General features: G+C 36.5%; 1 protein-coding gene across 44 annotated transcripts in view; it reads left to right on the forward strand.

Moving 5' to 3' along the window:
• Positions 1 to 26,893, forward strand: part of NRXN3 (neurexin 3) — a 1,503,251-nt gene that overhangs the window by 1,451,460 nt on the left and 24,898 nt on the right. For 39 of the 44 annotated variants that reach the window (XR_011533070.1, XR_011533071.1, XR_011533074.1 and 36 more), the window contains one exon: positions 3,195 to 3,273. Coding sequence is in view for 38 of the 44 variants with exons in the window: in XM_070594342.1 (XP_070450443.1) it covers positions 3,195 to 3,273 (79 nt within the window). In the remaining 6 variants the exon portion in view is untranslated. Of the gene's footprint in view, positions 1 to 3,194; positions 3,283 to 26,893 lie in introns of all 44 variants that reach the window. The other 5 variants (XM_070594367.1, XM_070594373.1, XM_070594372.1 and 2 more) reach the window with 1 other exon arrangement.

Genomic DNA, 26,893 nt, shown 5'->3' on the forward strand with positions numbered 1-26,893 from the left:
TCTGTCTAGACTCAGGTTTGCTTTTACCACACTCTGATAGATTGCCTCTCACTTAACCTGCTTTGAGTCTAGCTACTGGCAAAATGTGCTTCTGTTGCCTGGGAGAAACACCCTATTCATCCATATTCACATCGAAAATCAGCAGAAAACAAATTTCTGGGAAGTGGGGCACAGGAACAGTTACCTGGGGGGAAGGGAGCAAGAATGAGGAAGAAGATATGTGTAGGGTCCTCGGTGGGGTTTCGGCTTGTTTGGGGGACAGAGATGGAGGTGGCTATGGGGAAAGAGAGTAGGGGTGGGGACAGTGTCACCTAAACCACAGGAGAGAGAACTGGTGTAGCATTAGAGGAGGCAGGGGGAAGCTGAGAAGAAAATAGTAAATATCCTTCAACCTCAGAGTCTAGTACTTTTCTTGAAAAAAGTATTTACATCATTTCTTTGGCCAGTAAAAATTAAGATTACTTTCTTAAATTAAGTGAAAGATTCCACTAATATTATGTTAATACCTTTTTTGTTGTGTATTGGAGTTATGCATTGTTTTCACACATTTGCTTAATGACCTTTTTAAACTTTATTGCCTGACCTTCAATTCTTGAGCCGAGCTCACTAGATTTTCTTTAACTCACCAGTTTTCACGTAACATTAGGGACCATAGCTAGTCACACCAAATACAGGCCATTCTGTGCAGTCTTTATAATCAAGTCACCAACAGTTAATTTCCAATTGATTACACTTTAGAAGTATATTCTCAACGTCTTTTTCATTACCACCCTCTAAGGAGATTTTTAGACATTTGTTTTCCTAATTTCCCTTCTCCCATAAAATTTTAATACCACGGATATACTGTATATTTGTTTAAGTTCTGTGGGCTGTTGGCAGATCGCAAACCATTGTAATGTCTAAGATTCCTGTCTGCTGCCCAAAGCAATTTTTGCTGCTTTGGGGGAGGTATCACCCCCATAGATAATGCATGCTTTAGAACCATCAAACAATGATTGTGGCCCTTCCAAAAATGGCGTTTGCCTCTTATATTTTCCTTCTGCATTTGTACAGTTAACATTTATTCCCTTACCACCTCTCTTCCCTGAATAACTGGAAGTAGACATGTATAAGGCCCCATCACAGCAGAAAACTCCAAGAGAGTATGCTCACCATTTCTCTAACACAAAGAATGGTGCTCCTGGACACAACTGCCAGCTGCATTTACTGGAAATGAAATACACGCTTCAGTAGTGTATAATTGGAAAAAAGTGTGTTTGAAAATTCTTTTCTACTAACATCAAGGAGGAGCAGGGAGTTGAAGTATCTTTTTGTCAGGTGAAGAATAAAGATCAACAGTGTGGTTTCAGGGACCTCTCTGCTACTGTCAATTAAGTGAAATCAGCTACCTAATCTGGTTTTTCTACTGTTCTTTGCTCTGTCCAGTACTTCTATGTCTAGGATATCTATTTCAAAAAGGATATTGTATGGAAATACTAAGCATATGGGTTGCCATGTGTATTAGTCTGCTAGAGCTGCCATAACAAAGCACCACAGACTGGATGTCTTCAACAACAGAAATTTATTTTCTCATAGTTCTGGAAGCTAGAAGTCCAAGGCTGATGCAGGGTTGGCTTCTTCTGAGCCCTCTTTCCTTGGCTAGCAGATGGCTGTCTTCTCCCTGTGTGTTCACATGGTTGTCCCACTGTGCATGTCTGTGTTCTAATCTCATCTTTTTACAAGGACAGCAGCCATATTGGATTAGGTTTATCCCAATGGCCTTATTTAACTTCATTACCTCTTTAAAGATCTTATCTCCAAATACCAGTCACATTCTAAGGTACTGGGGGTTAGAATTTCAACATACGAATTTGGATGGGAACACAATTTAGTGCATAACACCATGTAAGTAGGGGTAGAAAGAAACCTATGTGGGCACAAATGAAGACTTTGACTAAGACGGATTTGTTCAAATCCCCACTATGTTTCTTACTAGCTATGTGTCCTTTAGCAACTCAACCTCTCTGAACTTCAGTTTTCTTCAAAAGTGTAAAAATTATCTCTATCCCAAAGGATTGTTGTGAGAATTGTGTCTAATTAATAATAAATATAACTAATAAGGATATTTACGTGTCTAGCACAGCATCTGACTTGTAATTGCTTTTGCTCTTGAATATGGATTCAGACTTCAATGCATTGGCAATAAGAAGACCAGCAAGTCAGTTAGTATTATTAACATCAATAAGTGGAAAGAAATGAAGATTTATTGAATAACTACTATATATTGAGTACTGTTATGCACACAGTTGGACAAAATTTGTTTTTTACATAAGATCTATAGATTAATTAATTAATTCAACAATATTTACTGTGTGTGCAAAAGCATGTACCAGGTACAGAAAGTAGTCTTCTCATCTACTGTGTAGCAAGGGTCCTTGTTATTGCCTATGCCCACCATCCCCTGTATTTCTTGCAGCAGATTCCCTGGCATTGGGGAGTTTCTGCATGATTCAATTCAAAAAGAAAATTATCTCAAGTTGAATTACTATTGTTGCAATCAAAATTTTTTCTGCTCTCTTCAGAAACAGCCTTACCTATGTCTAGAGGCTGCCATGCAGCCTCTCTCTGCTGGTCCACATTACTAATTCAGCTAATTGCAGCAATTACATGAAGAAATCGCTGTTAGCGAGAGAAGCCATTATGCTGTTCCTGAACAGGCTATGTTCCACAGCATTCATTAATTAGACCAGCCCATAGATTCACAAACACCAAATCGTATACTGGAGACCACACACCATACGCATTGTAACCCTCTCAAAGCTGCCATGCATGTCTGTGCTGACTTGCACTCTTGTATTGCCCACCATTTGCAATAGCCTTTCTCTTGCCTTCAGATTCTGAAAATTGAAATGAAAGTCAGTACAGAGTCAGCCTGCAACATGTGATTTACAGGGATGAGATAGGTTTGAGCCTCCTGGAACCACTTTGGGTCATTCAGCTTTACATAAGACCCACACAGATTGTCTGGACCCAGAGCCATTCACAGATACACAGGAATTAAAAATTCTCCATTCTACAACGTGCCCTCTTTAGAGAAGAGAGACAGTAATAATGATGGAAGCTTGCACAGTGCTTTTGTTGATTGATTTCCTTATCTCTCTCTCTCTTTTCTCCCTCTTCCCCCTACCCCATTATTTTCTCTTTGACATGCACAGCCAACATCAGATGACCTTGTTTCATCTGCTGAATGTTCGAGCGATGATGAAGACTTCGTTGAATGTGAGCCGAGTACAGGTAGGTTAGGTCAGTCTTGTTTTGCTTGCTTTATTTTTTCATTTGCAAAAAACAATACATACATATATGTGAATATACATGTTTTATATAAATATTATAGTGTGTTAATGTTCGTATTTCCTATATCTATATATGTATCGGCATACATATATAAATATCAATATATAATCAAAAGCATCAAGTCCCATGGAAGGAGTCATAAAATCCCAGGAAAATTTAAAGTCGGTTCCTTGATGGCTAAAGAAAAATCCTGGTATTTAATACAAGTTTGGGCAATCTGACACCCAGATTAACCACCAGAACAGCAAATGTATAGCAGCCAGTGGCAACTAAGAAATTGACAGGGGGTGGGGGCATGAAGAGGTCTATATTGGAATGACATCAAAAAAGCATGAACCCATAAAGCCATAAAGATCATTTAAACCTCATGAATTGTTCTGAGCCTAAGAGGCAAACCAAACCAAACCAAAACCCAAACCAATCAATGACAACAAACCGTTTTCCATGGGATCTCAACAGCAGTTAACATGGTATTGTATTTATACTAATTTTGTTCATTGTGTGTTTAGAGAATTTGTGCAGCAATGTAGCATAGTAAATACAAAATTAGTACTGAACCATGCCATGTCAACAGCTGAGATGCTTCAAAATGTATCTACTATGCTGAAGTTGAAAAGATTTTGGCAGTTAGAAGCTTCAGTGTGCGCCCCATGTGCACCCAGATACATTTTGATGTTTTATGGTCTTTCTTTATAGTGAGCTATATATGATAATGTCCAGCAGGCAACTGCAATCCCTGATTATTTCCTATCAACTTTCTCAAGTCGTCTGTTTTGAGACTTGCTATAAGTTAAATGTTTATATATATATAATAGAGAACAGATATCATCGAATTTCTGTGTATGTTTAATAGAATTAAAAGCTGGAGTTGAGTTAGGATCTTATTTCTGCAAAGGCTAAGAGAAATAAATAGAATATTCTAGTTGATTCTTTGGGTTGCTTTAATTTCTTCTTCCTTTTCTTTAAAAAAGAAAAGATGAGCCATTAAATATTTTCTTTGCTAATTCTAGAGAAATTTAAGCTTCATGAAAAATAATATAGCAAAAGTAAAAACCTTCCATTTGTTACCCCAAAATGATTTACAATTTTTCAAATTTTGTGGAAGCCTGACTGCTTGGTGTCTTGCAAGTGGCTTTGGATCCAGGAAGTTCTGTGGGTTCCTGTCCTTAGCATTATGTAGGGACATACCAATAACATGTAGGGCCTTTCTGTTCTAGAGTGTGATCTGTTCCTTTGGGAGCTCAGGTGTGTGGGAGGAAAGTAACTGTGACCTAGTTAGTCATATTTTTTCAGATTATTGGGTAATAATCTCAATGGACTAAGTGAAGTTTTAACTCTAAAGGGCAGATACATACAATCTACACCAGAAATTGGGCACCAAGTTTTCATTCATTAATTAATTCATCTATTAATTCATTCAATAAACATTTCTGAGCACTCAGGCAGGATACAATGTATCTCTAGATTTGACACCTTCCTATTCTAATAATATTCATAAATGAGCTGTTAGAAAATAGAGTAAGGAGCTTTACTATCTAAATTACCTTTCCAACATAATTCAGTTCAACAAATATTTCTTGAGGGTCAGCTATGTATGTTAGTTGTGTGCTAGATATTAAGGATTCAGATATGACTATGGCATCATCCCCAAGACATGTGTTAAATTAACTGATTTTGTGGCCAATAGTTTAAGATACCAAGACTTTAATTGGTTTTTCTATCTTTTCTCTATTTTTCTTGCTTTCATAGCAGTGATGTCTGCATATATGCAACAATGTTTATCAAATCTTTAGATTTTGTCTTCTTATAAAAATTGAGGCTTGACCGTTACGAAATTACTACTGTCTTCCCTTACTACCCCCCCGACTCCCCCAACACAGTCGTCTCCATAGCCACCTCCAGCATAAGACACACGGCTTTTCCAGATCTCAGATTCACAAGTTCTGCGGCTCTCCAGATTGTGGGTATATGTTGCCATTTGGTATTGAACATGAACAGGCACAAATTTGAATGGCCCCAAACTAAGTCTGTTTGCTTTTTAGTGGCTGCACAGGTGTTTCATCTGATTCAAAAGCAGAGGACAGAAATTCAGTGCCAGCATTTCTTGAGTAATATAATTACATAGGGTGAGTAGGGAGTTACAAGTGGTTTGTAAAACAACCTGTGGTGTTCTGCAAGGCAGTATGGGGAGGGAGCATATAAATAAAGTAGGTGACAGAGTGCCCACTCTGAAAGAGCTAACATGTTGTTCTAAGAGACTGATATTGATGTCCTCTGCCTGGGATATTCAACTCATCACATTTGGAGAATGAACATTTTTTCTTTCTAAATTTACTCCATCAGGTATTCCTGGTAAGTGATTTGGATACACAGGGAAATGTGTCAGAGCATATTTCATACAGGAAGGAGATCGATATTCTTATTCATGCAGAGGTTTTGCCCTGGGGACCTGATTAACACTGATGAATATTACATAGAGGTATCAAGCCCTTCTTTTTGTATTATATGGGAAATATAGCCTTCATAGCCTCCATAGCCTTCATATTTCCAAAAACACTACAGATTACAAGTCAGAAACATTTAAACCAGTTGTTTCTGGGGCTAGGTTTTGCACTGCCCAAAGAGAAGGCTTCCACTGTCTGCAGCAACAGATAATGGTATCATTTACATAGTTTTGACATAAATTGTTAATCCTGAGAATCTATATTAATATTGAGATTAAGATTCTGGCTTTGAACACCCTAATTCACTGCTTCAGTCTCTAAAGTTTTACTCTTTTCTAGACCTGATGTTTGATGGAAACACGCTAAATTTGGCTAATTACCCGGGCCTTTTTCTATCTCGCTTAACAATTGCCTTGTCTTCTCTCACTCTGTTATCAAGTTTATGATTTTCTAGCTGTCTCAGCTATAAGATGTTTAATTTCTACAGCTTCTTTCCTGATTAATTGACGTCCACTAGAAGCTCTTGCTTTTCATAAATTTGGGCAGTTCAGTAGACGCCATAGTTAACAATCTTTGTTTTCATGTGGGCATCAAATTTTAAATGAAATTATTTTTCTTATTTAATTTTCTTGAAATCAAAATAGGTTTTAAAACTGCTGGTTTTGAGTCAGATGTTAGCAGGTGACTTTCACACCCACAACCCACATTGGCTCTAAGGGATCACCCTGGTTGGTGGAGCTTAGTCATATCATGTTTAAGAACAACTTAAAATTGGGGGGAATTTGGCTGATGATAGTGTAGAAATCTTGTAAATCCGATAACTATCAAATTTTTCCGTATGTGTTCTCTGGAAAAACATGTACGTGAGTAAAAACAAACAAACAAAAAGCATGCAAACCATGAGAGCAAGGCATAGAATGAAAGTTCCATTCCTATTTGTCAACCGAATTGTCTGACTTTTAAAATACCTCATAATCTTACATTAAAATTAAAGATTTTTCATACTTGTAAATTCATCTTCTCTTAAATAGCTAAATAAAACCTATTGAAAACCTATGATTTCCTACAAGTAAATATCACCCTAACAAAATCCACATTTCTTCAACAAAAAGAATTCTCTACTTTTCTCTATCCTTTCTTTTGCTGGGAGCCAGATCGTTTTATTATGAGTCACAACTAAGATCACATTTCTAGACTTTTGCTTTAAGAACCGAGAATTGAAACTTTATACTATAAAATCATAATGAAGCCATCTGCATCAATTGAAAATATTCATAAGAATACTTGAATAACTTTTAAAGTTTAGGATCAGGATTTTAAATTTCTTAATTTTAAAGTATTGATTGTGTTCCCTACTAAGGAAATCAGTGTCTATTTAACATTGCAGATTTGTGTCTTTGCATATAAACCCTTTCCTTCCCAGCTACCCTTCTATTGATATTAAATTGTGCAGTAAACTCATATTTCATTGTCGTTACTGCTTTGGATACAACAACAACAACAAAATAGGTGAAGTGCAGAGGACTAACCTAACCACTAGGAAATGGTATTCCTCCACGAGCTTATCGAAGCCAAATATTGATTAAGATCTTTAGTAAGTTCACCTTCGTGATCTAAAATGTGGGAATGAATTCTGAAGTATAGATGAATTGATGAAATTCACTTTCCATTTCTTCTCTCTCCCTCCCCCCTGCTCCTATGCCCAGTATCTTCATCTTTGGAAATAGAAATAACATCAAAACAGATGTATTCTTAGATTAGCTTTTGTATAATTGAAAATTATTGACTTCCTGGATTTTGTATATTTATAGTGCCAAGATTTTAAAAGTCCTAGGAGCAGAGGTCACAGAGAAGAGGAAAAAAAAAAAAAGGAATGCCTTTTACACCTGAAACATGGGCATGGCAATAATTAACAACTATATTGATTCATTCAGCCATTATCCAGGGATACATTTTTCTGGTTGTCAATTAGCCAGATTTTTGCCTCCACTTTTATTAATGCTCTTTGATCAAACCTCATGGGACAGCACTTCCACCAAAGGGCAGACAGTAAAAGGAAGTAAAGATGAAACACATCCATCCATCCGCAGGACTGTGCTAAACAACTTTCATAATGGTTGGGTTGAGAGAGATGCTTAAACTACTGGCAGTGATCCGATATCACAAAAAAATTACTATTCCCAGAGTGGTTCTCAGATGTATTTTTATTCCTCAAATCCACAGTCCTCGTATTTGCATTTAGTGTTCTTGCTTCTTTGTTTTTCTTTGTTAGTCACCTTATAATACCCAACTTGGTGGGGATGAAATTTAGATTTGATAAAACACCAAGAGCATATCCCTATTTGTGTTCTCCAGGTGGAACTGGGTTCTTAATCTTTATCAGTTTGAGATGACTCAGTAAAGTATTTATAACAGGAAAATCTGGCACGGAATTGTTAAAAGCTCACCAAATCATTAGAGATTTTATTTGCTGGAACAGTGTGGAAAATGCAGCTGAAATGTTAAGACAATAGTAATTTTCTAATGAAGAATAAGAAGAAAGAGCCTTATTTTCCAGAATTCACAGATGAAACAAACTAAATATGCTGATTCTTGGCCTTAAATATGATGCTTGCAGATCTTATGTATTTATAGAAATATGTTTCATCATTAGTTTCTCCAGCAAGCTTGAAGAGTTAGCAACTTGTATGTTTTTATTACAAAGAAATGGATTTTTATTTAATTTCAGAAAGATTTTTCCATATGGAAACTCATGATTGGTAGAGAGAATAATTTTTAAATGTCATTGGTCTAGTGGTTATTCAGTGTATAGTGGAATATTAAATGCCTAAATAAAGTACCACAGGAATGTTTGAGTATCACAGAGTCCAGAATCCACTTTGAAGCTCAGGTTCACTTAAAAACACATTGAATAAAGGGATAATGGAAATATTCTGAGAAATGCTTTAGCTTTGGAAAGAGAAATGTAAATAGATGTAAATTTAATTAATTTAATTAATCATTATTGGCTGTGGACATTAGTCCTTTTTATATTTGAATTATAAAATTATAATACATGTCCAATGTACACAAAAGCAATCAGTAATTCATATATTTAGGTCTAGGCTAAAGCCTACCAATTTTTGAATTTCCTTCATTGATATATAAATTAATAGAGTACGTTCATGGTGCATAATGTTCCCAACTTAATGGTATGGTTTCTGTCGTCATTCATTAACCCACTCAGTGATAAATTGTATCACTTTTTTATAACCCAACTCCATCCCAACATAACTAATTTTTAAGCTATTGGAGCAAATATGTTCCCTTTAAATCCCTAATGATAAAAGGCTTTGAAAATTAGAGTAAGAATAGAAATATAAGTATAAGGAAGTCTACTAATTGGTTATTAAGCAATTAGGCAATTGATAGCTCAGGCATGGCATACACAAAATATGTGGCTCCAGACTGACCATTATCTTGGATTTCCTGACAAAAACAACAAATCTAATAAGAAAAATGGTAAAAATGAAAAAAATTCTATTCATCTCCATTACCCAAGATTTTCTGGTATGTTGGGAAGGGAGGGGAATCTATAAGAGCAATGTGTAAGTATATCCACTTCTATTTGAAAGTTTAGTAAATCACTTATTTATGCAACATTTTTTTAGCAACTACTGGGTGCTGACGCCGGAATAGGTGCTAGAAAACAAAAATAAGACAAGACACCTTCCAGGAGTTCATAATCTATTAGGGAAGAAGATACAAAAATAAGAGGAATAAAAGGAAAGAAGGGAAAGGAAGGGAAGAAACAGTGTGGACAAGAGATGGAAATGCCTAGAATATTATCAGAACTCTAAGGAGACATCTCTAATTCAGCAAATAGCTTAACCCATCCAAGGACAGACAAGAAAATCGCAGAAGATGATGCCAACCAGGGACAGGATCCATTAATCCCAGAGAGCATTTTTGTATATCTTAGTTTGGGGACACAAAATTCCTGATTCATTATGATCAAAAAATAAGTACAGTTCAGTATTACACTTTTCTTTGAATTCCACGTATACAGTATGGTCTAGGGCCAGGACTTAGACAGTACGGTAAAGATGGACGTGTGAGTAGAGAATTTCAAGCCAAACTCATGAGAACTTCCTGATTTCAAATGCCAATGCGAGTAGTTGATAAGGAGCGAGCTTAATGAAAATATTAAGCAAGTCCCCCTGAAAAAAAATAATAAATAAAGAGGGATTGGGTCTTAAAAGAGAGGTTTTTATGGATTTTATTTTATTTTTTTGTTTTGTATTTTTTTCCTCCCACAAGCCCCACTATATGTACTGTGTGTATATATATATATATTTGTATATAATATGTGTGTATACTAAATATATAGTGCCTATCACCCCATATATATGTAGACACAGTATAAATTATATTAGACTAATGTAAACAGAGATTAACAACAGCCCCTGCCATCAGTCATGTGTTTACACAGAAATTCACACCATCATTCTTACATCAGCCAACATAGACATGCATGATACTGTTTTAACTTGGCGAACAAAGCATGTTAATTTTTCTTTAGATTTTGTTTTCTTCTTTATCATAATTATAACGATGATTCCATAATTCTGTTATCCTTGGGAGGGGTGGAGAGAAAAAATTATACAGATATATCTATCCGTATATGCACATTCCCGTGTATATATATAAATAGATATATAACTTGTATATATTTGAAGAACATTTTCTGGCATTTTACCTCATCTTGTGCCGCATGAATTTTTGGTGGTTCAATTTACTTTATTTTGTTTTGATTCATATTCAGTATTTTTGTCATTATGGCTATTTTTAACTCATTGCTATATTTTTATGAGTAATTATAATCATTATTTTTTAAATACTGAGAGATATATAGATATACAAATTAAACAAGGCAACAAAATCTTTTCTTGCCATCCTAATCTCGAATTTCTCCCCTTTCAGCATATCCCTCCCATATTTATGCTCAGAACAAAACAAACCCCAACAAAATGCAAGAAAGTTGTGTACCAAAGAATGAAATTCTGTGTTTTCCTCTTCTTTCTCCTCTCTATATTTTTTCCTTTTAATTTCCCTTCCTTTTCCCTTTTTATTTTTCCCCATATCTGCACAGGCCACTTGCCTTTACTCTCCCCTTTATTACAATCTAATTAATTGAAAAGAGCACAAATGAGCCAGAAAAAAAGAGAAAAACATGCAGAAACAACAGAGAAACACATCCCTCTCCGCAAATTTCAGATGGCATAAAAAGAATTTTATTGCAGATACAGAATATTTGTTGTATCTTTTATTTCTGGACAAACCCAGGATCATTGTGTGGCATGCAGTGACAGTTTTGTAGCTAATCAACTAACCATGGCCTCCATCACCAATGCATGGGCTGTAATGATGCCATCTTGTGTTTCATCCAAGTGACACATCCAGGCTAACCCAGCAAGTCCAGTGTATGAGTTGTGGGGGTAACTTTCTTTTGTAGTTATAATTCCATGTGTTCTCGATTTCATTATTATTTCCATTGTGTCATGGCAGCCCCAAGAGCTGTTCTTACAGCATCTCTGTATGGTTTTGTTCCTGTGTTTGCTTTCCTTGGCATAGCAGTCAAGCATGTGTCTCTTGTGTGGCACATCTGTCTCGCCATCTTGTCTTGGAGTCCACTGTCGTGGTGTCCTTCTGTGATTCTGTTCTCTGTAATATGTGGTTTGAAATCCTCTCCCTTTATTTCTCACTTCCCTAGTGTTTCTACTTTTAACCTTACCCGTAGGGAACTTCACAAAGAAGCAAAATAAATTTTCAGTTGAATCGTAAGGCTGATAACTGCGGTTTGCATCTGGAGGTCATAAGTTGCACTTTATACCTGGCTAAGGAGGCAAAATCTACAGTGGGAAACCACTAACAATAACAGCCAAACAACCACCTGATCAACAACAAGAAATCCTTGTTGATTTCTTTGGCATGATTAATGGGCTTACTGTTAAAGGGATTTCATGTAAGAGCTAATTTACAAAGAGTTTTTCCATAGATTATCAATCTTCTAGTTAGAACACTTTCTTGAGAAACAGCTCAACAGGAAACTTTTTCAAAAAACGCTAGTGGGAGAGCATCATCATTTCTGCCTTATAGAGCAGTGCCTATGCCTGAATTGGTAAGGAATTTGTGGAAATCTGAATGTGTTTTATTATAAAATTAATTTATGTTTATGTATTTTAAGCTAAAATATAAATGTGTTTGGCAAGGCATCTGAGGGGGGAAAAAGATTTTAACTCACTGGTTTCTACCTCATGCATATTTCGAGGTAAGGTTATCTCTTGATCTTTCTGAGTCAAATGATATATATTTTAATTTGTTTTTTAATTCATGGAAGCATTAGAGAGCCAACACTTCAACTGGATCTAAATTCTTTCTTTTCTCTTTTCAAAGAACATGACATACACAATAGCTTTTGTCCTGAGAATGGAGTCTGAATTTCTTGAGACAGAAGTGGAAGAAAGTGGCCAGTTAATTATTCAGATGATGGATTATAACTGTGATTATCCAGGAAATTTGCTATATTAACTTGGAATGATTTGGTTCATTTGATACTAATAGTATGAAAATAAATCTTTGTAACAACTTCAACCTCCTTATTCATAAAGTTGAGCCAGGGAATATAAATAGATACAAAGTGGATTAGTAGATTAAAGATTTTGGAAATAAATCTTAAAATTTTGAAAAATTCATATTTTTAATCTGGAGAAGAGAAAGCATTTCAAGGCAAATGGTTTTATGACAAGATAGTTCAGTCATGTCAGGACAGCTCTTTGTTGCTCTGGAAGGTAAGAGGGGAGCACAAAGCAAGAGGGAATTCATGGAACCTTTGAACTAAAAACTTTCCAATGAAGGAAGGAAGGGAGAAAGGGAAAAAGGAAGATAGAGAGGGCAGGTAAGGTGGGAGGGAGGAAGGGGTATTCCTGAGGAGTCAGGCAAAGCAGCTTGCTGATAAATGTTAAGAACCGACACACACAGCCCTAATTTATAGTTTTTGCCAGTTTCCATAGTGTAAAATATTCCCACTGTGGCTGATTTCAAGCCACAAATGTGACAACACTGAACTCAGAATTGGGAAGTAATGCTCATTAGCACATGCTTATATAGTATTTTCACCATGCAGGCACTATAGACGTCAATAACCTCAACAGCATAGATAATAGTAAAATAATTAGGAAGTAATGAGTTTTAGGTTTTCATTATCTTTGTTTTTAATATAATTTATTTGATTGTAGTTTTATCTATTTCAGCTTTTGCTAATAGCTGTGTTTGACAGCTGACTTGCAAAATTCCTGAAAACGTAACAATCAGCTGTCATAAACTGGCTATAGTGCATCATCGGCCCAGGTACCGAGCTGGGTGCATTCAAACATGGTATTTATTTAAATCTCATTTTAGGCTATTCTAAGGGGGGAACTATTGTGGCCATCTTACAACTGAAAAAATTGGGACTCAGAGTTTGCGTTTCCAAGGTCACCTATCTGCACATAGAGTTAAGATTCAAACCCAAATCTGTTTGAAAATGGATACATTTTATTTGTATTGCAATGTACGCAGAGGACCAGGCTTAACCACTTATTAAAGCACTAAATTTTAGAGCTATCATGTGCTCATTTGTGGAGCTTTGACTAACTCTGTTTCCTCAAAATAGAGCTGCCAAATACTCCTCCTTGGTAACACTGAAGATGAGCAGGATATTTCATAGGTTTGCAAATTGTGTTTCTTGAGCTTCGGAAAGACTATAATAGATGCATTTCTTAGCACATAATTATAACCTCCAGCGTGATTCCATCACTCAGTTGTTATGTTTTTGTAACTTTTAAAATATAATGAACTTTATTTAGTTACAGCATTTGATGTATGTTAATTAACCAACTGCACAGTGAAATATACCAATGCCCTTTACTTCCACATTTTCTCATAGAGTAAACTAGTATATTAACACTTAAAACAGCATGAGAACCCTTGTATTGCAGAAAACAACTGCAGCTTTAGAAAAATCATTTTACTATTAGATACTTAATCATTGCTTTGTGAAAGAGTTTGGGAGATCTGGGAATTATAAAGGAAAGCGTTGGATTATTAGCCTTGCTAATGTGACAAGACAGATTCTCTGATTGGGTTTCTCATAGTGCAGTATTTTACTTTGATTTGGTGTCGGGTTTAGGTGTCTCTGTGGTCAACTTTCAATGACAGCATACATAGTATTGAATAAAGTCCCTCGAAGTGATTTCTAGGCCTTCACCTATAGGTTTGCCACTGCTGCATCCTTCTTCCTTCCTTCACTAAATATTCATTGAGCGCTTACTATAGTCCTAAGTACTTTACATTTTTAACTTCTTTAATCTTCATAGCAATCCTGTGAGGGGCTATTATTATCATGTCCATTTTAAAGATGAGTAAACTGAGGCAGAGGAAAGATAAATTGTCCAAGTCACAGAGCAAGGAAATAGAAGAAATACAATTTGAACCCAAGCCAAATGGCCCTCGAACCCACACATGGGTCACTATGCTGTATTGCCTTTTATTATATAGTGCTTACTCTTCATTATCCCATATATATGTAACAGTCACATGTCTCCTTGATAACAATGAGAGAAAGTTTGTCTACTGAGTATATTAAATGATCAGGAAATACTTGTTAAATAGATTAATTACTATCTATCTCAAAGGCTTCTAAAACTTTGGTTGATAGGGGTTATAAAATTGTTCAGTTATGATTTATCCAAACAGCTGTGGTTGAAATTACTTACCCTAATTTCCTGAGAGGTGGAGTGGTTCCAACAATCAGGATAAATTACATCACTTATGTGAGGTTAGTCCTTCTTGATATCAACTATATGATAATTTGTGCACTGGGACATGCTAGCTGATGACTTATTAGGCAGTCCTGTTTAGAACATATGATCAGACAATAGCCACTTCTAACCTATGTTAAGATTCTGAGAATACAGTTGGCCTTCCATCTGTGGTTGCAAATCCACAAATGCAACCAACCATGGGTGGAAAGGCCTGTACTAAACATGTACAGACTTTTTTTTCTTGTCATTATTCCCTAAACAACACAGTATAACACTATTTACATATCATTTACATTGTAATAGGTATTATAAGTAATCTAGAGATGATTTAAAATATACAGGAGAATGTGCATAGGTCATGTGCAAATATGATGCCATTTTATATAAGAGACTTGAGCAAATATGATGCCATTTTATATAAGAGACTTGTGGATTTTGGTATCCATGGAGGTCCTGGAACCAATCCCCTGGGGGGTACCGAGGAATGACTGTATAGATTCATAGTGAGATCTCTAGTAAGATATTGTATTTTCTTTATTTCAGAAACAATTATGTTCCTTGGAACACGTGTTTTAGATGTTACAGCTAATAGAAAACAAAACACAAGTAAATATGTACGTCAGAGGATGTATTTCTTATGTTCACCCCTTTATGACATCTGTGTGCTCCTGACATTTCTTAAATTCATACCCATTTGTTTATCTTCTCTTTCATTTTCCTCGCTTCCTTGCATTATGTATCTCAAACTATAAAAAGAATAGAAACCAAACCAAACCTTTTTGGGGCCCTTGAATTTTCTACACAAGAAAAGAATCTTAAAAAGAGTTATTAAGAACAAAAATTCACAATTATAAAGAAAGCATCTTTTTAAAGCCATGTTTACTTTTATTAGAATCCTTCCAAGGAAAATATAGCTTGTCCAAGCATTTGAGGGTTTCATTACAAATTACATCAGTCCTTACCGGTCCTGAAGCCAGATCCTAACCTGGAAAATTGGTACAGTTGAAAATGCTTGAGAACTCTCTGTTGTCCAAAGTTCCACTTCTATCTTAGCTTTGAAGCACAGAGACCTCCTTTTTACTAAAGAATCGTGAGAGTTGGCAATATTATATTGCCAAGTGTTCAGATATGTCTGATCAATCACCCAGGGCAAAGGTTGGCAAAGTCCTTTCTATAAAAGGCCAGAGACCAAATATTTTAGATTTGGAGAGCCTTATAGTCCTTGTCATAACCACTCAGCTCTGTGGTTGTAAGGCAAAGGTAGCCATAGACAATACATAAAGGAGTGAGTGTGGCTGTGTTTCAAGAAAATTTTATTTTAAAAAGCAGGCATCAAGCTGGATTTGGCTCACAGGCCATAATTTGCTGACCCCGATCTAGAGAAATCTGATAGATTGGGAATTTGAAGTCTTTTTTTTAAATAGATGAATCTTTCTTGCCCATTTTATAGTCAATCTTAATAAACATTTATTGAGTCTTCCAATAGGCATGTGAGACAACATAGGATATGATAGGACATTAAAAGCTCAATTCTCACCATTGTTTCAAATATGCCTCTATCTCAGATAGGAAACAGGATAAAAACCAAACAAACATACAAAACCAGGGTCATCTCTACCCAGCATGTACACTGCATTTTTTGTAAAAGCTCAGTGTTTGCCCTGCCTTCTGCAAACCCATCTTTTGTGCTCCCTGCCTCAGCTGGGGCGTGGGCTGCATTCTCCCCTACTTTCAGACCTCTCTGGCAGTAGCTTCCTTGAACTCCAGCCCACATACTGTGTCACATCCCAGTAATTCTTCCCCAAACCTCGGCTGTGGGTTATTGAGCTGACAAATGTCTAAATGACTAAGATATGGCATTTGCAACCTGCTGAGAACCTCTTCTTTCCTTGTGCTTTTTGATTTGCAGTTTTCTAAGTTTTGTGGGAAAAGTGAGAAAAACATTCTTAGTGACACAGGCAGTGAATGGGGAGGACAAAAATTGAAGGGGCACGATATATAGGACTCCTTCTTACATTGCGGGCAAAAGCATTTATTTACGTCTTAGCCCTCTGACTGTCAGAGGTAACGGATTATACAGTGGGGCGCAGGAAGGAGCATCCTGTGTCCTGAGGAGAATAATGTGTTCTACCACCTGGCAGCAGATTAGACAAGAGCAGGCTATGAAAATACAGGTTCAAAGTCATATTTAGTATTACCACAAAAGTGGCATTTGTTACTTAAGGATTTTATTTTATAAATTAATGCTTAGTCCCTTTAGCATCTTTAACATTAGAAAAATGTGGGGGAAAAAAAATGAAAGACTAATATACGAACATCAGTGGCTAAACTCTGAAGCCAGGTTCTAATGTATCCCAACCCCAGAGGGAGCATAAGATTAACTTTTGGAAGCCAGGATGCTAAGTAATGACATTAAGAGCTTTCTCCATTAGCAAGGCCCCTTGGTGTGATATTGTGCCTGGAGTTGCAAGGTTCTGAACTATGACTCAAAAGAAAAAACCGAAACACAAAATGAAGAGACGATGCAGGGAGGCAAGAAAGACAGAGCCATTAGGAGGGACTTTGGGGACAGGAGATGCAGGGGTTGGCTTTTAAAAACAGCATAATTCAGGATTCATGTTTTAATAAGACTCTGAGATCAAAGGGATTGTAGCAAAGAAGAGTAAAACAAGAGTACATTAGGCACTATTGATATCCTGATAAGGACATAACAAAATAACTTCTTTTTCTCTCATTAAGCTTGTAATAGCTTGATATTTTACTATGTGGTTGATTGGTTTGTTTACTTATTTATTTGTTTGCTTTCTTGTTTCTTTCTTTCTTTATTTACACTTAGTCATTACTAACTTTCCCTATAAAACAAAGAGGCCAACGCAGTCCCCAGGGGCCAGCTAGGAAACGCGAATAGATGAAGTAGACCAGGTTTGGCACAATCAGCAATAGTGAGAACTCTGATGCGCTGGGGAGAACATGCCCTCATTGAACAACATTCAGATTCAATATTTTTAAAATATTAAAATAAAAATAGACCCTGTGAAAGTCAAACAAGGTACAACAATGAAACACACTGCCTTTTTAATTCTATTTTTTAAAATTTCTTTAGATCTAACCTCTTCAAAAAGTTGAATAATGTATTCTCATAAGATTTCTGGTTAAGATATCACTTGGTGACATTGAGTAGCAAATTGAACATAGCATATCCTCTTCCAAACTCCCATAAAGCTAAAGGCCTTTTTGGCGTGTCTTTTTTCTTTTATTATAATCTTAAAGTTTGCATAACTCTAGGACTATAAGCTTGCAGAACTTCAGAGTTTATTGCAACAATTTTAAGGTGACAAAACTAAAGCCTACGTAGGTAAATTGATTTGCTCAAGGTCACGAAACTAGTGACTATTAGCGTTGGAATTAAATCTGAAGGGTCCTAAATCCATAGCTCATACCATTTTACTGATACTGTATATCAAGTTCTAAAAAAAATACAAAGTTTTTTTATTCTAAAGTGAGATAGTATCCAACAGAGAATTCAGAGGATGTGTGAAGAATTGGTTATCTTCTTTCTATGGGTCATTATTACTATACTAGAGAGTACAGCACTGACCTATTTAGGGGTCAAATCTACAACTCTCTGTTCTCTTGGTCCTAGAGGAAGCAGCTAAGAGATTATGGACAAATAGTGAAGCAATTAGTCAGGACTGGAAGTGGCTTGTGTACGGACTCAACAATATGTGCTCTGGTGATGAGCTGTCAGTGATATCACTTTCCTAGTGAGGACAGATTATTAGGCAAATTAGAGCAGTGGCTTTCAAGCTCAAAGGCAGAACCAGTGTCAAACTATGTCAAAACTTTCACTGATCCATAGCGAAACAAGAAAAGTAAGGACAATATACTGAGCTTCCACAAAGTTAACCTTATAGACTCCCTTATGTTCTGAGATTATATCTTTTGGTTTTTTGATAGTTAAAATCAATGTCTTTGACAAAAATAATATTTTGTTCCTGTTTGTAGCATCTTTAATTAGCAAAAGAAAAATTGGCAACTGTATGTTACTCCTTCTCCACAGATTTTTCTTTGATGTTTTACTTAGCTGTGAAAACAAGTAAACCAACATCCAGAAACCAGGAAACAAGAGATTTAAAGTCTTATCTATGTTGCCACACTAGATTTAGTAGATTTTGCAGACTAAGGACCCTCTGAGTCTAAAATTTTGTTATGAACTAGATGATCTTAAGACCCAGACATTTATTTCATTGAGGCCCAGGAAGTTATTATTCTAAGCATAGGTCACTTAGATGTTAAGCATTAAGACAGTTTTTAAATCTCAATACAAAGAAGAGAGATAGATTAAAGGCACAAAACAGAATAGGAGACTTCAAAACACAAATTTTAGAATAAATGTTATTAGAAGGCCGAAATCAGCTTATAAACATAAACTAAAGAAAAATATAAATTTCTAAGGACTCTAACTTAAATCAGAATTTTTTCTCACCTTAAATCTTATAGCAAACTATAGAGAGCTGTTTTGAAAGCTAGACTAGCCAAGGTTTGAGCTAATATGCTCCATCTTTGTGTCACAAGATGGTCGAAAACCGTAGTCCCTGGCCAACAGAAAGGATGTGATCTATACTGAAGGCAATTACAGAATTTGCATCTATAGCTCTCATCCCCTTCCACCTTTTCTGTCTCTTGGGTAATCTATACCAGTAACCTCCTGCTTCATGAAATTTTCATCTAAATATGAAAATATGACACCTAATTTAGCCTAAGAAGAAGCCATGCCAAAATTACTGAGTGTTTATTGGAAATAAGAGGTTTGGTATCCTGAATCAGGTCTAAGGATTGTATTATCAGTAACAGACCTAGGTGGTGGCCAGTGGGTGATTTTTATTTTGTTATTCATACCCCCAAATTTCTATGTTGAGTATGTATTACATTTATAATCAGAAAGAAAGCATATATATATATATATATATTTTAATGTGAAAGATTCTATTAGGAGGCCAAGAAGGGAAATCTTGTGAATATTTAGATATAGGAACTCTGCCAGTGATTTGAAAAAAATAGTGAATCCTGCCTTTCCTAGGAGTTTGAATTAAGTCTGTGATGTAAGGCCCTATGAGGAAAGCTGCTGGAGGAATTAAAAAATGACGATGACGATGATATGTAGGTAGGACTCTGTATAGCTGAGCACGCACCAGTTCCCTAGGGTCGGATCTGTTCATCAACTGACAAATGGTCCATAGACATACCAGGTGGTCATAGAGCAGCAGTAGGCACAAGGTATCCTACAAATGACCCATTACCAGAAAGTTTAAAATTGGTGCTTGGAAACCAGGAACACAGATGGGACATGAAGTTGCCTTCAACAGACATTTGGGAATATGATGGATTTTTCACCCCAGCCTTTAGGTGCTGTGTGCATCCTCACTGCCTGACCACCCCTCTTCTGTACATCTGCTTGTTAGATGTAATGAATGGGTGAAAGAACGCAGTTGCAAATGAGTAATTAAAAACTTTGCACTCTTTTCTCTCTACCTCCCTCTTCTTCCTCACTCTCTCCCTCGATGGGATGTCCAGAAAATTAAGCCAACTGTAGATTAATTGAGACTCTTTTCCATGTAGGAAACATCTGTCACAGCTGCTACAAAGATTGTATTAACAAATTAAAGCGTTTGATTACCTTTAATCCAAAACAACGCGGCAGTCTCTTCAGTCATTTAGCTTATCAGAGTTTTTTGGTGGATCTTTCTTTTGTGCATGAAGCTTATGACTGTAGTCCTTCCCTGATGCTGTGAGATCTTTCAGCAGATGTTGTTTTCCATATCTATAGCCTTTTCCTTGTTGCAAGGGGGAAAAATCCCTCAACAAAAGCAATTTCGGAGATAGGCAGAAAAGGTCTCCATCATGAACATATTTTTAGAAACAGCTGGTAAAACAAATGGTCCAAATGTGATGCCTGGAGCATGTCTATTCAAACAACAGGGTTGTTTAAAGATAAAAGCCTCCACTTTTAAATATCAGCAGTCATAGAGATTTCCACACTTACGTTTAAGAGATAGGAGAGCTTGCTAAGACTTTTTGATTTCTATTTTGTTTTCTGGGACCACTTCTTTTACTCTTTTGCTTTAGTTAGTGTGTGGATTTATCAGATGTTGCCCACCAAATTATTAAAATTCTGAATATCATCATAGAGAAAATGTTTTTAATTAGCACATAATGGAGTTTTAAAATTGCTTTATGCTACTAAGAATGTTCCTTTTTGAGAGTATCTACATGTAGTCCAAAATATCAAAATGAGAAACTGATAATGTACTTACGTTATCACTGATCTTATAACCCTTGTTTTGAAAAAAGTCAGGCAGTGCTACTAAAGGACAAACGTCTGTATTTGTAGCCATTAAAAAATCTGATTTCACTTTTCCCTTGCCGCATTCAAAGTCTGCTTTCTGAACTTTCCTTGTCATGACTTCATTTGTTTACTGAACTGTTTTTTTCTGGAGTCACTGCCAAATGGCATTGCACAGCTTCTTTTATCACAATGATGGGTGAAATAATTATTATATTTTTTAGAGTACTCCCAATTTTCAAATTACTTATGGATTCTCTCTGGGTCAGGCATTGCACGAATGCTGATTTGTTATTATTAAACTTGATATTCATGCTTATTTTTTCCTCCACTTTCTTCACTCTGGTTCTATTTTCCTTTAAAGAAATTTCAGGAGTAGTGCCCCAAGGAGAGTTAGTTAGTTACCATGTTGGACCTAGTGGGATCATACCCATTGGAGAAAAGCGCCATTTTAAAGTGATGCACAAAGAATAAGCTTTAGTACCCCCCTCCCCTTACCTCCTGTCCCACGGGGCACAATGCTTACTGGGTAGATGGAACTGAGTGCTTCCCTTTCATTGTTTTCATTAAATAAATAGAATTAAACTGTCTTTTCTAGAATCCAACACATCCACAAATGTATCTCTTGCTATTTTACCCCAAACTGACTACTTGAAGGATAGTTTCAATGTTATGTAGGATAGTCTGGGACTGATTTTTTTTTTCCTATCCTGCTGTTCCTGGAAAACATGATTATAAATACCGACAACCAGATTTTTAAATATATATGTATTCTGATCTTTATACACTTCCACTAAAGCATCAATCAGTAACTTTCATGGATGGTTCTTTTGATGTAAAAATAACTGCATATTGGAGTTAAAGATCCTCTAATACTTGTCACCCTAGAAATCTGACCACAAAGTCTGCATCCGGGCAAAGAAGAGAGAAAGAGCATTTGAACTTGCAAGAAATTTTAGACATTAGGAAAAATCAGCCATCTCGGAGAAGGAGTCCTTTGGGAGTAGCAACTATCCCACAGGATTTTGCCCGAGGTATAAAAGAAAGAACTTTCACATCAATAGGCTTTAGTGTCCTTTTGCATCTTTGGGTGAAGGGAGATGAGACTGAATTTAGTGACCCTGCACTGCCCCTTGGTGGGGAGTGAGTGGGCTTTGTGAAGAACGCAGACATAATGAGTAAAATGATGCATTCACTGGAGCAATGTTGACTTAAAAAAAAAAAGTGAGTGTGTATTTTTCAGGACACAATTTCCTACTAATGAAGGAGAAGGTGACAGGACTATAAGTCTTAGGGCGGAAGAGTCACCAAAGCCATTTCCAGGTTCTCAAAGTCTTAGGTGATACTTGACAGTTCCATGTATGATTATGCATTATTTCCTCAAACACATACACCTTGGACATGAGGGACTTGAGACAGCATACCAATTCTAGCATTCTTACGTTCTGTAGAGGCTATTAGTGAATTAGTCATATGACAATTTTTTAAAGAAACAGGTGTTGCCTCAAAGGATTGTGCTGGAGATGAGAACTGCATATTGGTGATGGCAGTGAGGAAGGAGAGATCAATCTATTTAAATTTAAGCAAATCCACACTTTAGAGAAAACACATCCTTCATCCCCACTACCACCCTCACCATTACAGTCTTTATCAGTTAAGTCATTGAATGTGTGATTTTAAAATTGCTGATCATTTCCAAGTGTGATTAATGATTTTGAAGGAAATGGTTTGTACATGCTCTGATTTATTAATGCTTGCCCCACAATAAAACTTTGCTTGTGCTTCTACAGTTGGAATAAAAGAAGAATGCTTTGTAATAACATTGTGTAATAACAATAATTTTTATATTTATTACATATATTTTATATTTATTATGATTGTTAATAATAATACAGTCATGTGTTGCTGAACGATGGAGATATCTTCTGAGAAATGCATCTATAGGCAATTTCATTGTTGTATGAACATCACAGAGTGTACTTACATAAACCTAGGTGATATAGCATACTACACACCTAGGATATATGGTACTAATCTCATGGAACCACAGTGGTATATGAGGTCCATCATTGACCTAAATATCGTTGTGCAGTGTGTGACTGTAATTATTATTGTTATAAGAAAAAAGTACTCGTTTTCTAAAAAGGAAATAATAGGAAATCTATTCCAGAATGCCTGTTCCCACCACAAGAGGTTTCTAAGTCACATTTTGGATGGTTAACAGCTTCCTAGTACCAGGTTGGAAGTTAAATACTCTTTCCATCAATTGGGAAACAGCAGTTTTTCATTATGTCTCTCATTCATTGCCCATGTATGGCTCACCTTCTGCTTATAAAAATCTATCACTCTGCTGCCCATTGCGCTTTATTAGATTACTGCTAATTTCCATTTAGATTTGTTAAGTGACATAGCACATTTTATGGAGTCAGGAGCCAGTAGTCATCAAGGTCAATAGTGCCAGCCTGAATCAGTTATAAATGAATTGTTTTATTGCCCACAGAATGGTCAATATCTGGGCTGCCACAAAAGTTTAGTTCTAGCCCCTGAGTGAAATATATATATTCATATTTATTTAAATACGTACATTTAGTTCTATGGAATAGCAGACTTCTCTGAAGTTTTCTTCATTGAGAGAGATTGCTAGTAAGCATCTTTTTAGTGGAATAGAGCTGAGTTGTGGTAACAACATCATCTACACACCCAGCCTACCGTGGCCACAGAATCCAATGGCTTTTTTTCTAATGAAGGTGTCTGCATATCCACAGCACCGCTAACTGTATTTCATTACAATGCACTGCTTCACTCAACACACTCTGAATGAAGAAGATATGCTTGGCAGCTTCAAATTCAGGCACTGCCTCCAAGCAGGGCTTGTTTATCTGTCTGCGACACACTTGGAGCATTTGAAAGACTAGTGATGAGGTTCATTCAAGTTGTAAAAATATGTTGAGCATCATGGCTGCTTCCTTCACAATGGCCTGGCACGGAAAGATGGAGAAGGCCATTGTTCCCACATAAATGACTCGATCAGCCTCTGGTATGACTTGTCCAGGGAAGTTGCATCGTTTTAAAATGAATGAGGTTCTAGGGAACATTTGCTATAGTACTTTAGTTGTAACTTTGTGAGACTCTTTAATAAGTTTGCAAAGAGTAAGTTTGGAATCTAGAAATAGTTTCTTCTATTTCTGGGGAAGAAAAGGATATTTCGTACTTATGTAGGATATTTTATCTGACCACAGAGTTGGTATTCAGACTCAAGATGGGCTTGGAGGTCATGCTCCCGGGCTCTAGATAATGAACGAAATGCTTTTCTCTTTCAATTTTAGAATGAAGTCACCTTTATTTCTGGAATTATACTCAGTAAACCCCAAAATGTAAGGCTGTTGTGTGATAGAAGAAGAGAGCAAGAGAGAATAGCTTGAAATATAACTACTTTTCTTTTGCAAGTACTCAACTAGAAAAGGAGGCTGGTAATGCTAGAAAAGAGGGTGTTGCCTTCTACAAAGACTGGAGGTTAGAGACAGCCTGCAGGCCTGAGAGTTCTCCCAGACTGTTGCCTGATGCCACTGGCCAGAAATAGGGAAAGGAAGTCTTGGTTTACTATTCAGTGGCCCAGATCTCCCCATATTGAGAGGGAGGAAAGCTTAGTTTACCTGTCCACTTTACATAAAAACTCTAGATTTGCCAGAGTGTCTGTAAATATAGACACAGGCAAAGTAACCTCTCCATTTGGTCTTAATGGACTAAACCACCTTGTTCCATCGCCTACCTCCTAACCCATTTACTCCATAAAAGGAGACTTGCTCAGTTAACTATTCAGGCAACTTCATGAACTTTCTGTGTTATTTGGTACAAGGCTTTGTTAATAGCCGTAAGCCACCTATTTTCAGTTCTTTCTCTCATTTCCTTCACACTGATTGATGAAATGGGAAGGAAGTTGAACAAGCTCACTTTTTTTTTTAGATGACACAAATACGAAATTGACAGATAAACTCCTAGGAGGTTCCAGTCCATTTCAGGAAAGTGTTGATATGAGGGCTTTAAGGGGCCACAGTCCTATTAGAAAGAGAGAGAGAGACCACCAGGGAATTGTGAGGAAAAGAAAAATGAGGGAAATGTCTCGATTTAATAGGAATTTGGGAGTGTTGAGAGCATTTTAAGAAAAATGCTTGCTTTTTCACTAGATGAGTCATTTTGTTCAAAGGGAGAAGAAACTTACTACTTTCTCTGAAGTGTAATAGAACTGCAGACCTAGCTCCACAACTTTTTTCTCTTTTACATAATCTTGTCCTTATTCAAGAGCTAGTGAGTGAGGGTTTTCCCATGAGAACTGGTCATGTACAGAATGTTAATGCAGAGCTGGGTCAGGCTACGGTGTTCAACATATACAAGGTGAGAAAGCTCTGCCTCTGGTTAGATTAAGGTATGTGGATTGTCCCGTGCATTCTGTCCATGTGTCTGGGAACCTCATGTAATCATGAGAACTAAGGAATCCACCGATTCCTTAGACACCAGGTTTCTAAGGGCCTAGGCATTGTGTCTGGTTTTGTTTTTATCTTCCCAAACATGGGTTTTTTCCAGCTTCACTTAATATGTCTAGCAGATAAAGCTATTTCAGTTAGGCACAGTTCCACTGCTCTTAGAAACATTGAGGATGAATTTTCCTTGTTTGTACCTGCTTCTTGCCAGAGACTAAAAACTGATAATTTGGCTGCTGGCAAGATTCCACTGCAACAGCTAGTAGAGTGTTCTGGAACGATGCCAACAGCAGACAGATTGCATTAAATACTTAAACTACTATTTTAGATCAGTTCTGCAGTTGGGGACCTGAAATCAGCGGTGGATCCACTTTCTACTTTCCAGCTTACTTTGCTCTGGGTTTTTTAAATGTCTTCTGTGATTTCCTCCAAATGGTTATCTCAAAGTGGCTTCTCTCTCTCTGTCTCTCTCTCTAACATGCACATGCTTATGTGAAACTTTCATAATCCCTTAGAATTTAACAAGCACCTTCATATATGTTACCTCTTGCCCTCTACGTGTATTAATGATTTTATGGTATTATCTATGTTAATCATGTTCATGGTTCAGCAGAAACACTAAAGGAATCACAATATGGAGTATCTCCTAAGTTGCATTGTGGACCATGGCAGGAAGGAAGAACTAGATTTCAGAGACATGGGCTGTAGCCCTGGCTCTGTTACTCAGTGTTTTCATGACCTTGAGCCAATGCCTTGAATTCTTTGCAATGTAGTTTCTTTACCTTGCAACTAGTGGTTCTAAACTGAGGATGATTTTGCCCCTAGGAGACATTTGCCCAAATTTCTAGAAACATTTTTGATTGTCACAACTGGGGAGATACTATTGGCATCTAGAAGGTAGAGGCCAGGGACCCTGCTAAACATCCTATTGTGCACAGACCAGCTCCCACAACAGAGAATTATCCAACCCAAAATGTCAATAATAATGAGTTTGAGAATCCTTGCTTTAAGGTGTAAATAATATCTACCCCATTCATCACAGGACTAGTGTAGGGCTCAAATATATATGAAAATATAAAATAGCCTTCCATGTCTGATATAAATACTATCTGACATTGCACATATGGACACCAAAATTGAATTTTGAGAGGAGAATGGACTTATTCTCCTAGATTAAAAGTTATAAATGAAACTATCAGATTAAAATATATTAAATACATCCACCGAATCTTGCTCCATAATTTTATGGTTTTAAACCAATTCTCTAAACATAAAGAGAAACAATGAAAAATGTTAATCTTAGAAGAAACCTACCATTCAGTGACTAATATAGATAAAGGAAATTGGAATCCATGCAACTAATAGACTTTTCTATTAGCGTACAGCCATAACACATCTTTCCTAATAGAAGCAAGCCTGAAATGATAAGTTGTTTGGATCACATTAATTAAC

The sequence above is a fragment of the Equus przewalskii genome, chromosome 25 (assembly GCF_037783145.1).
Source record: "Equus przewalskii isolate Varuska chromosome 25, EquPr2, whole genome shotgun sequence".
NCBI lineage: Eukaryota > Metazoa > Chordata > Mammalia > Perissodactyla > Equidae > Equus > Equus przewalskii.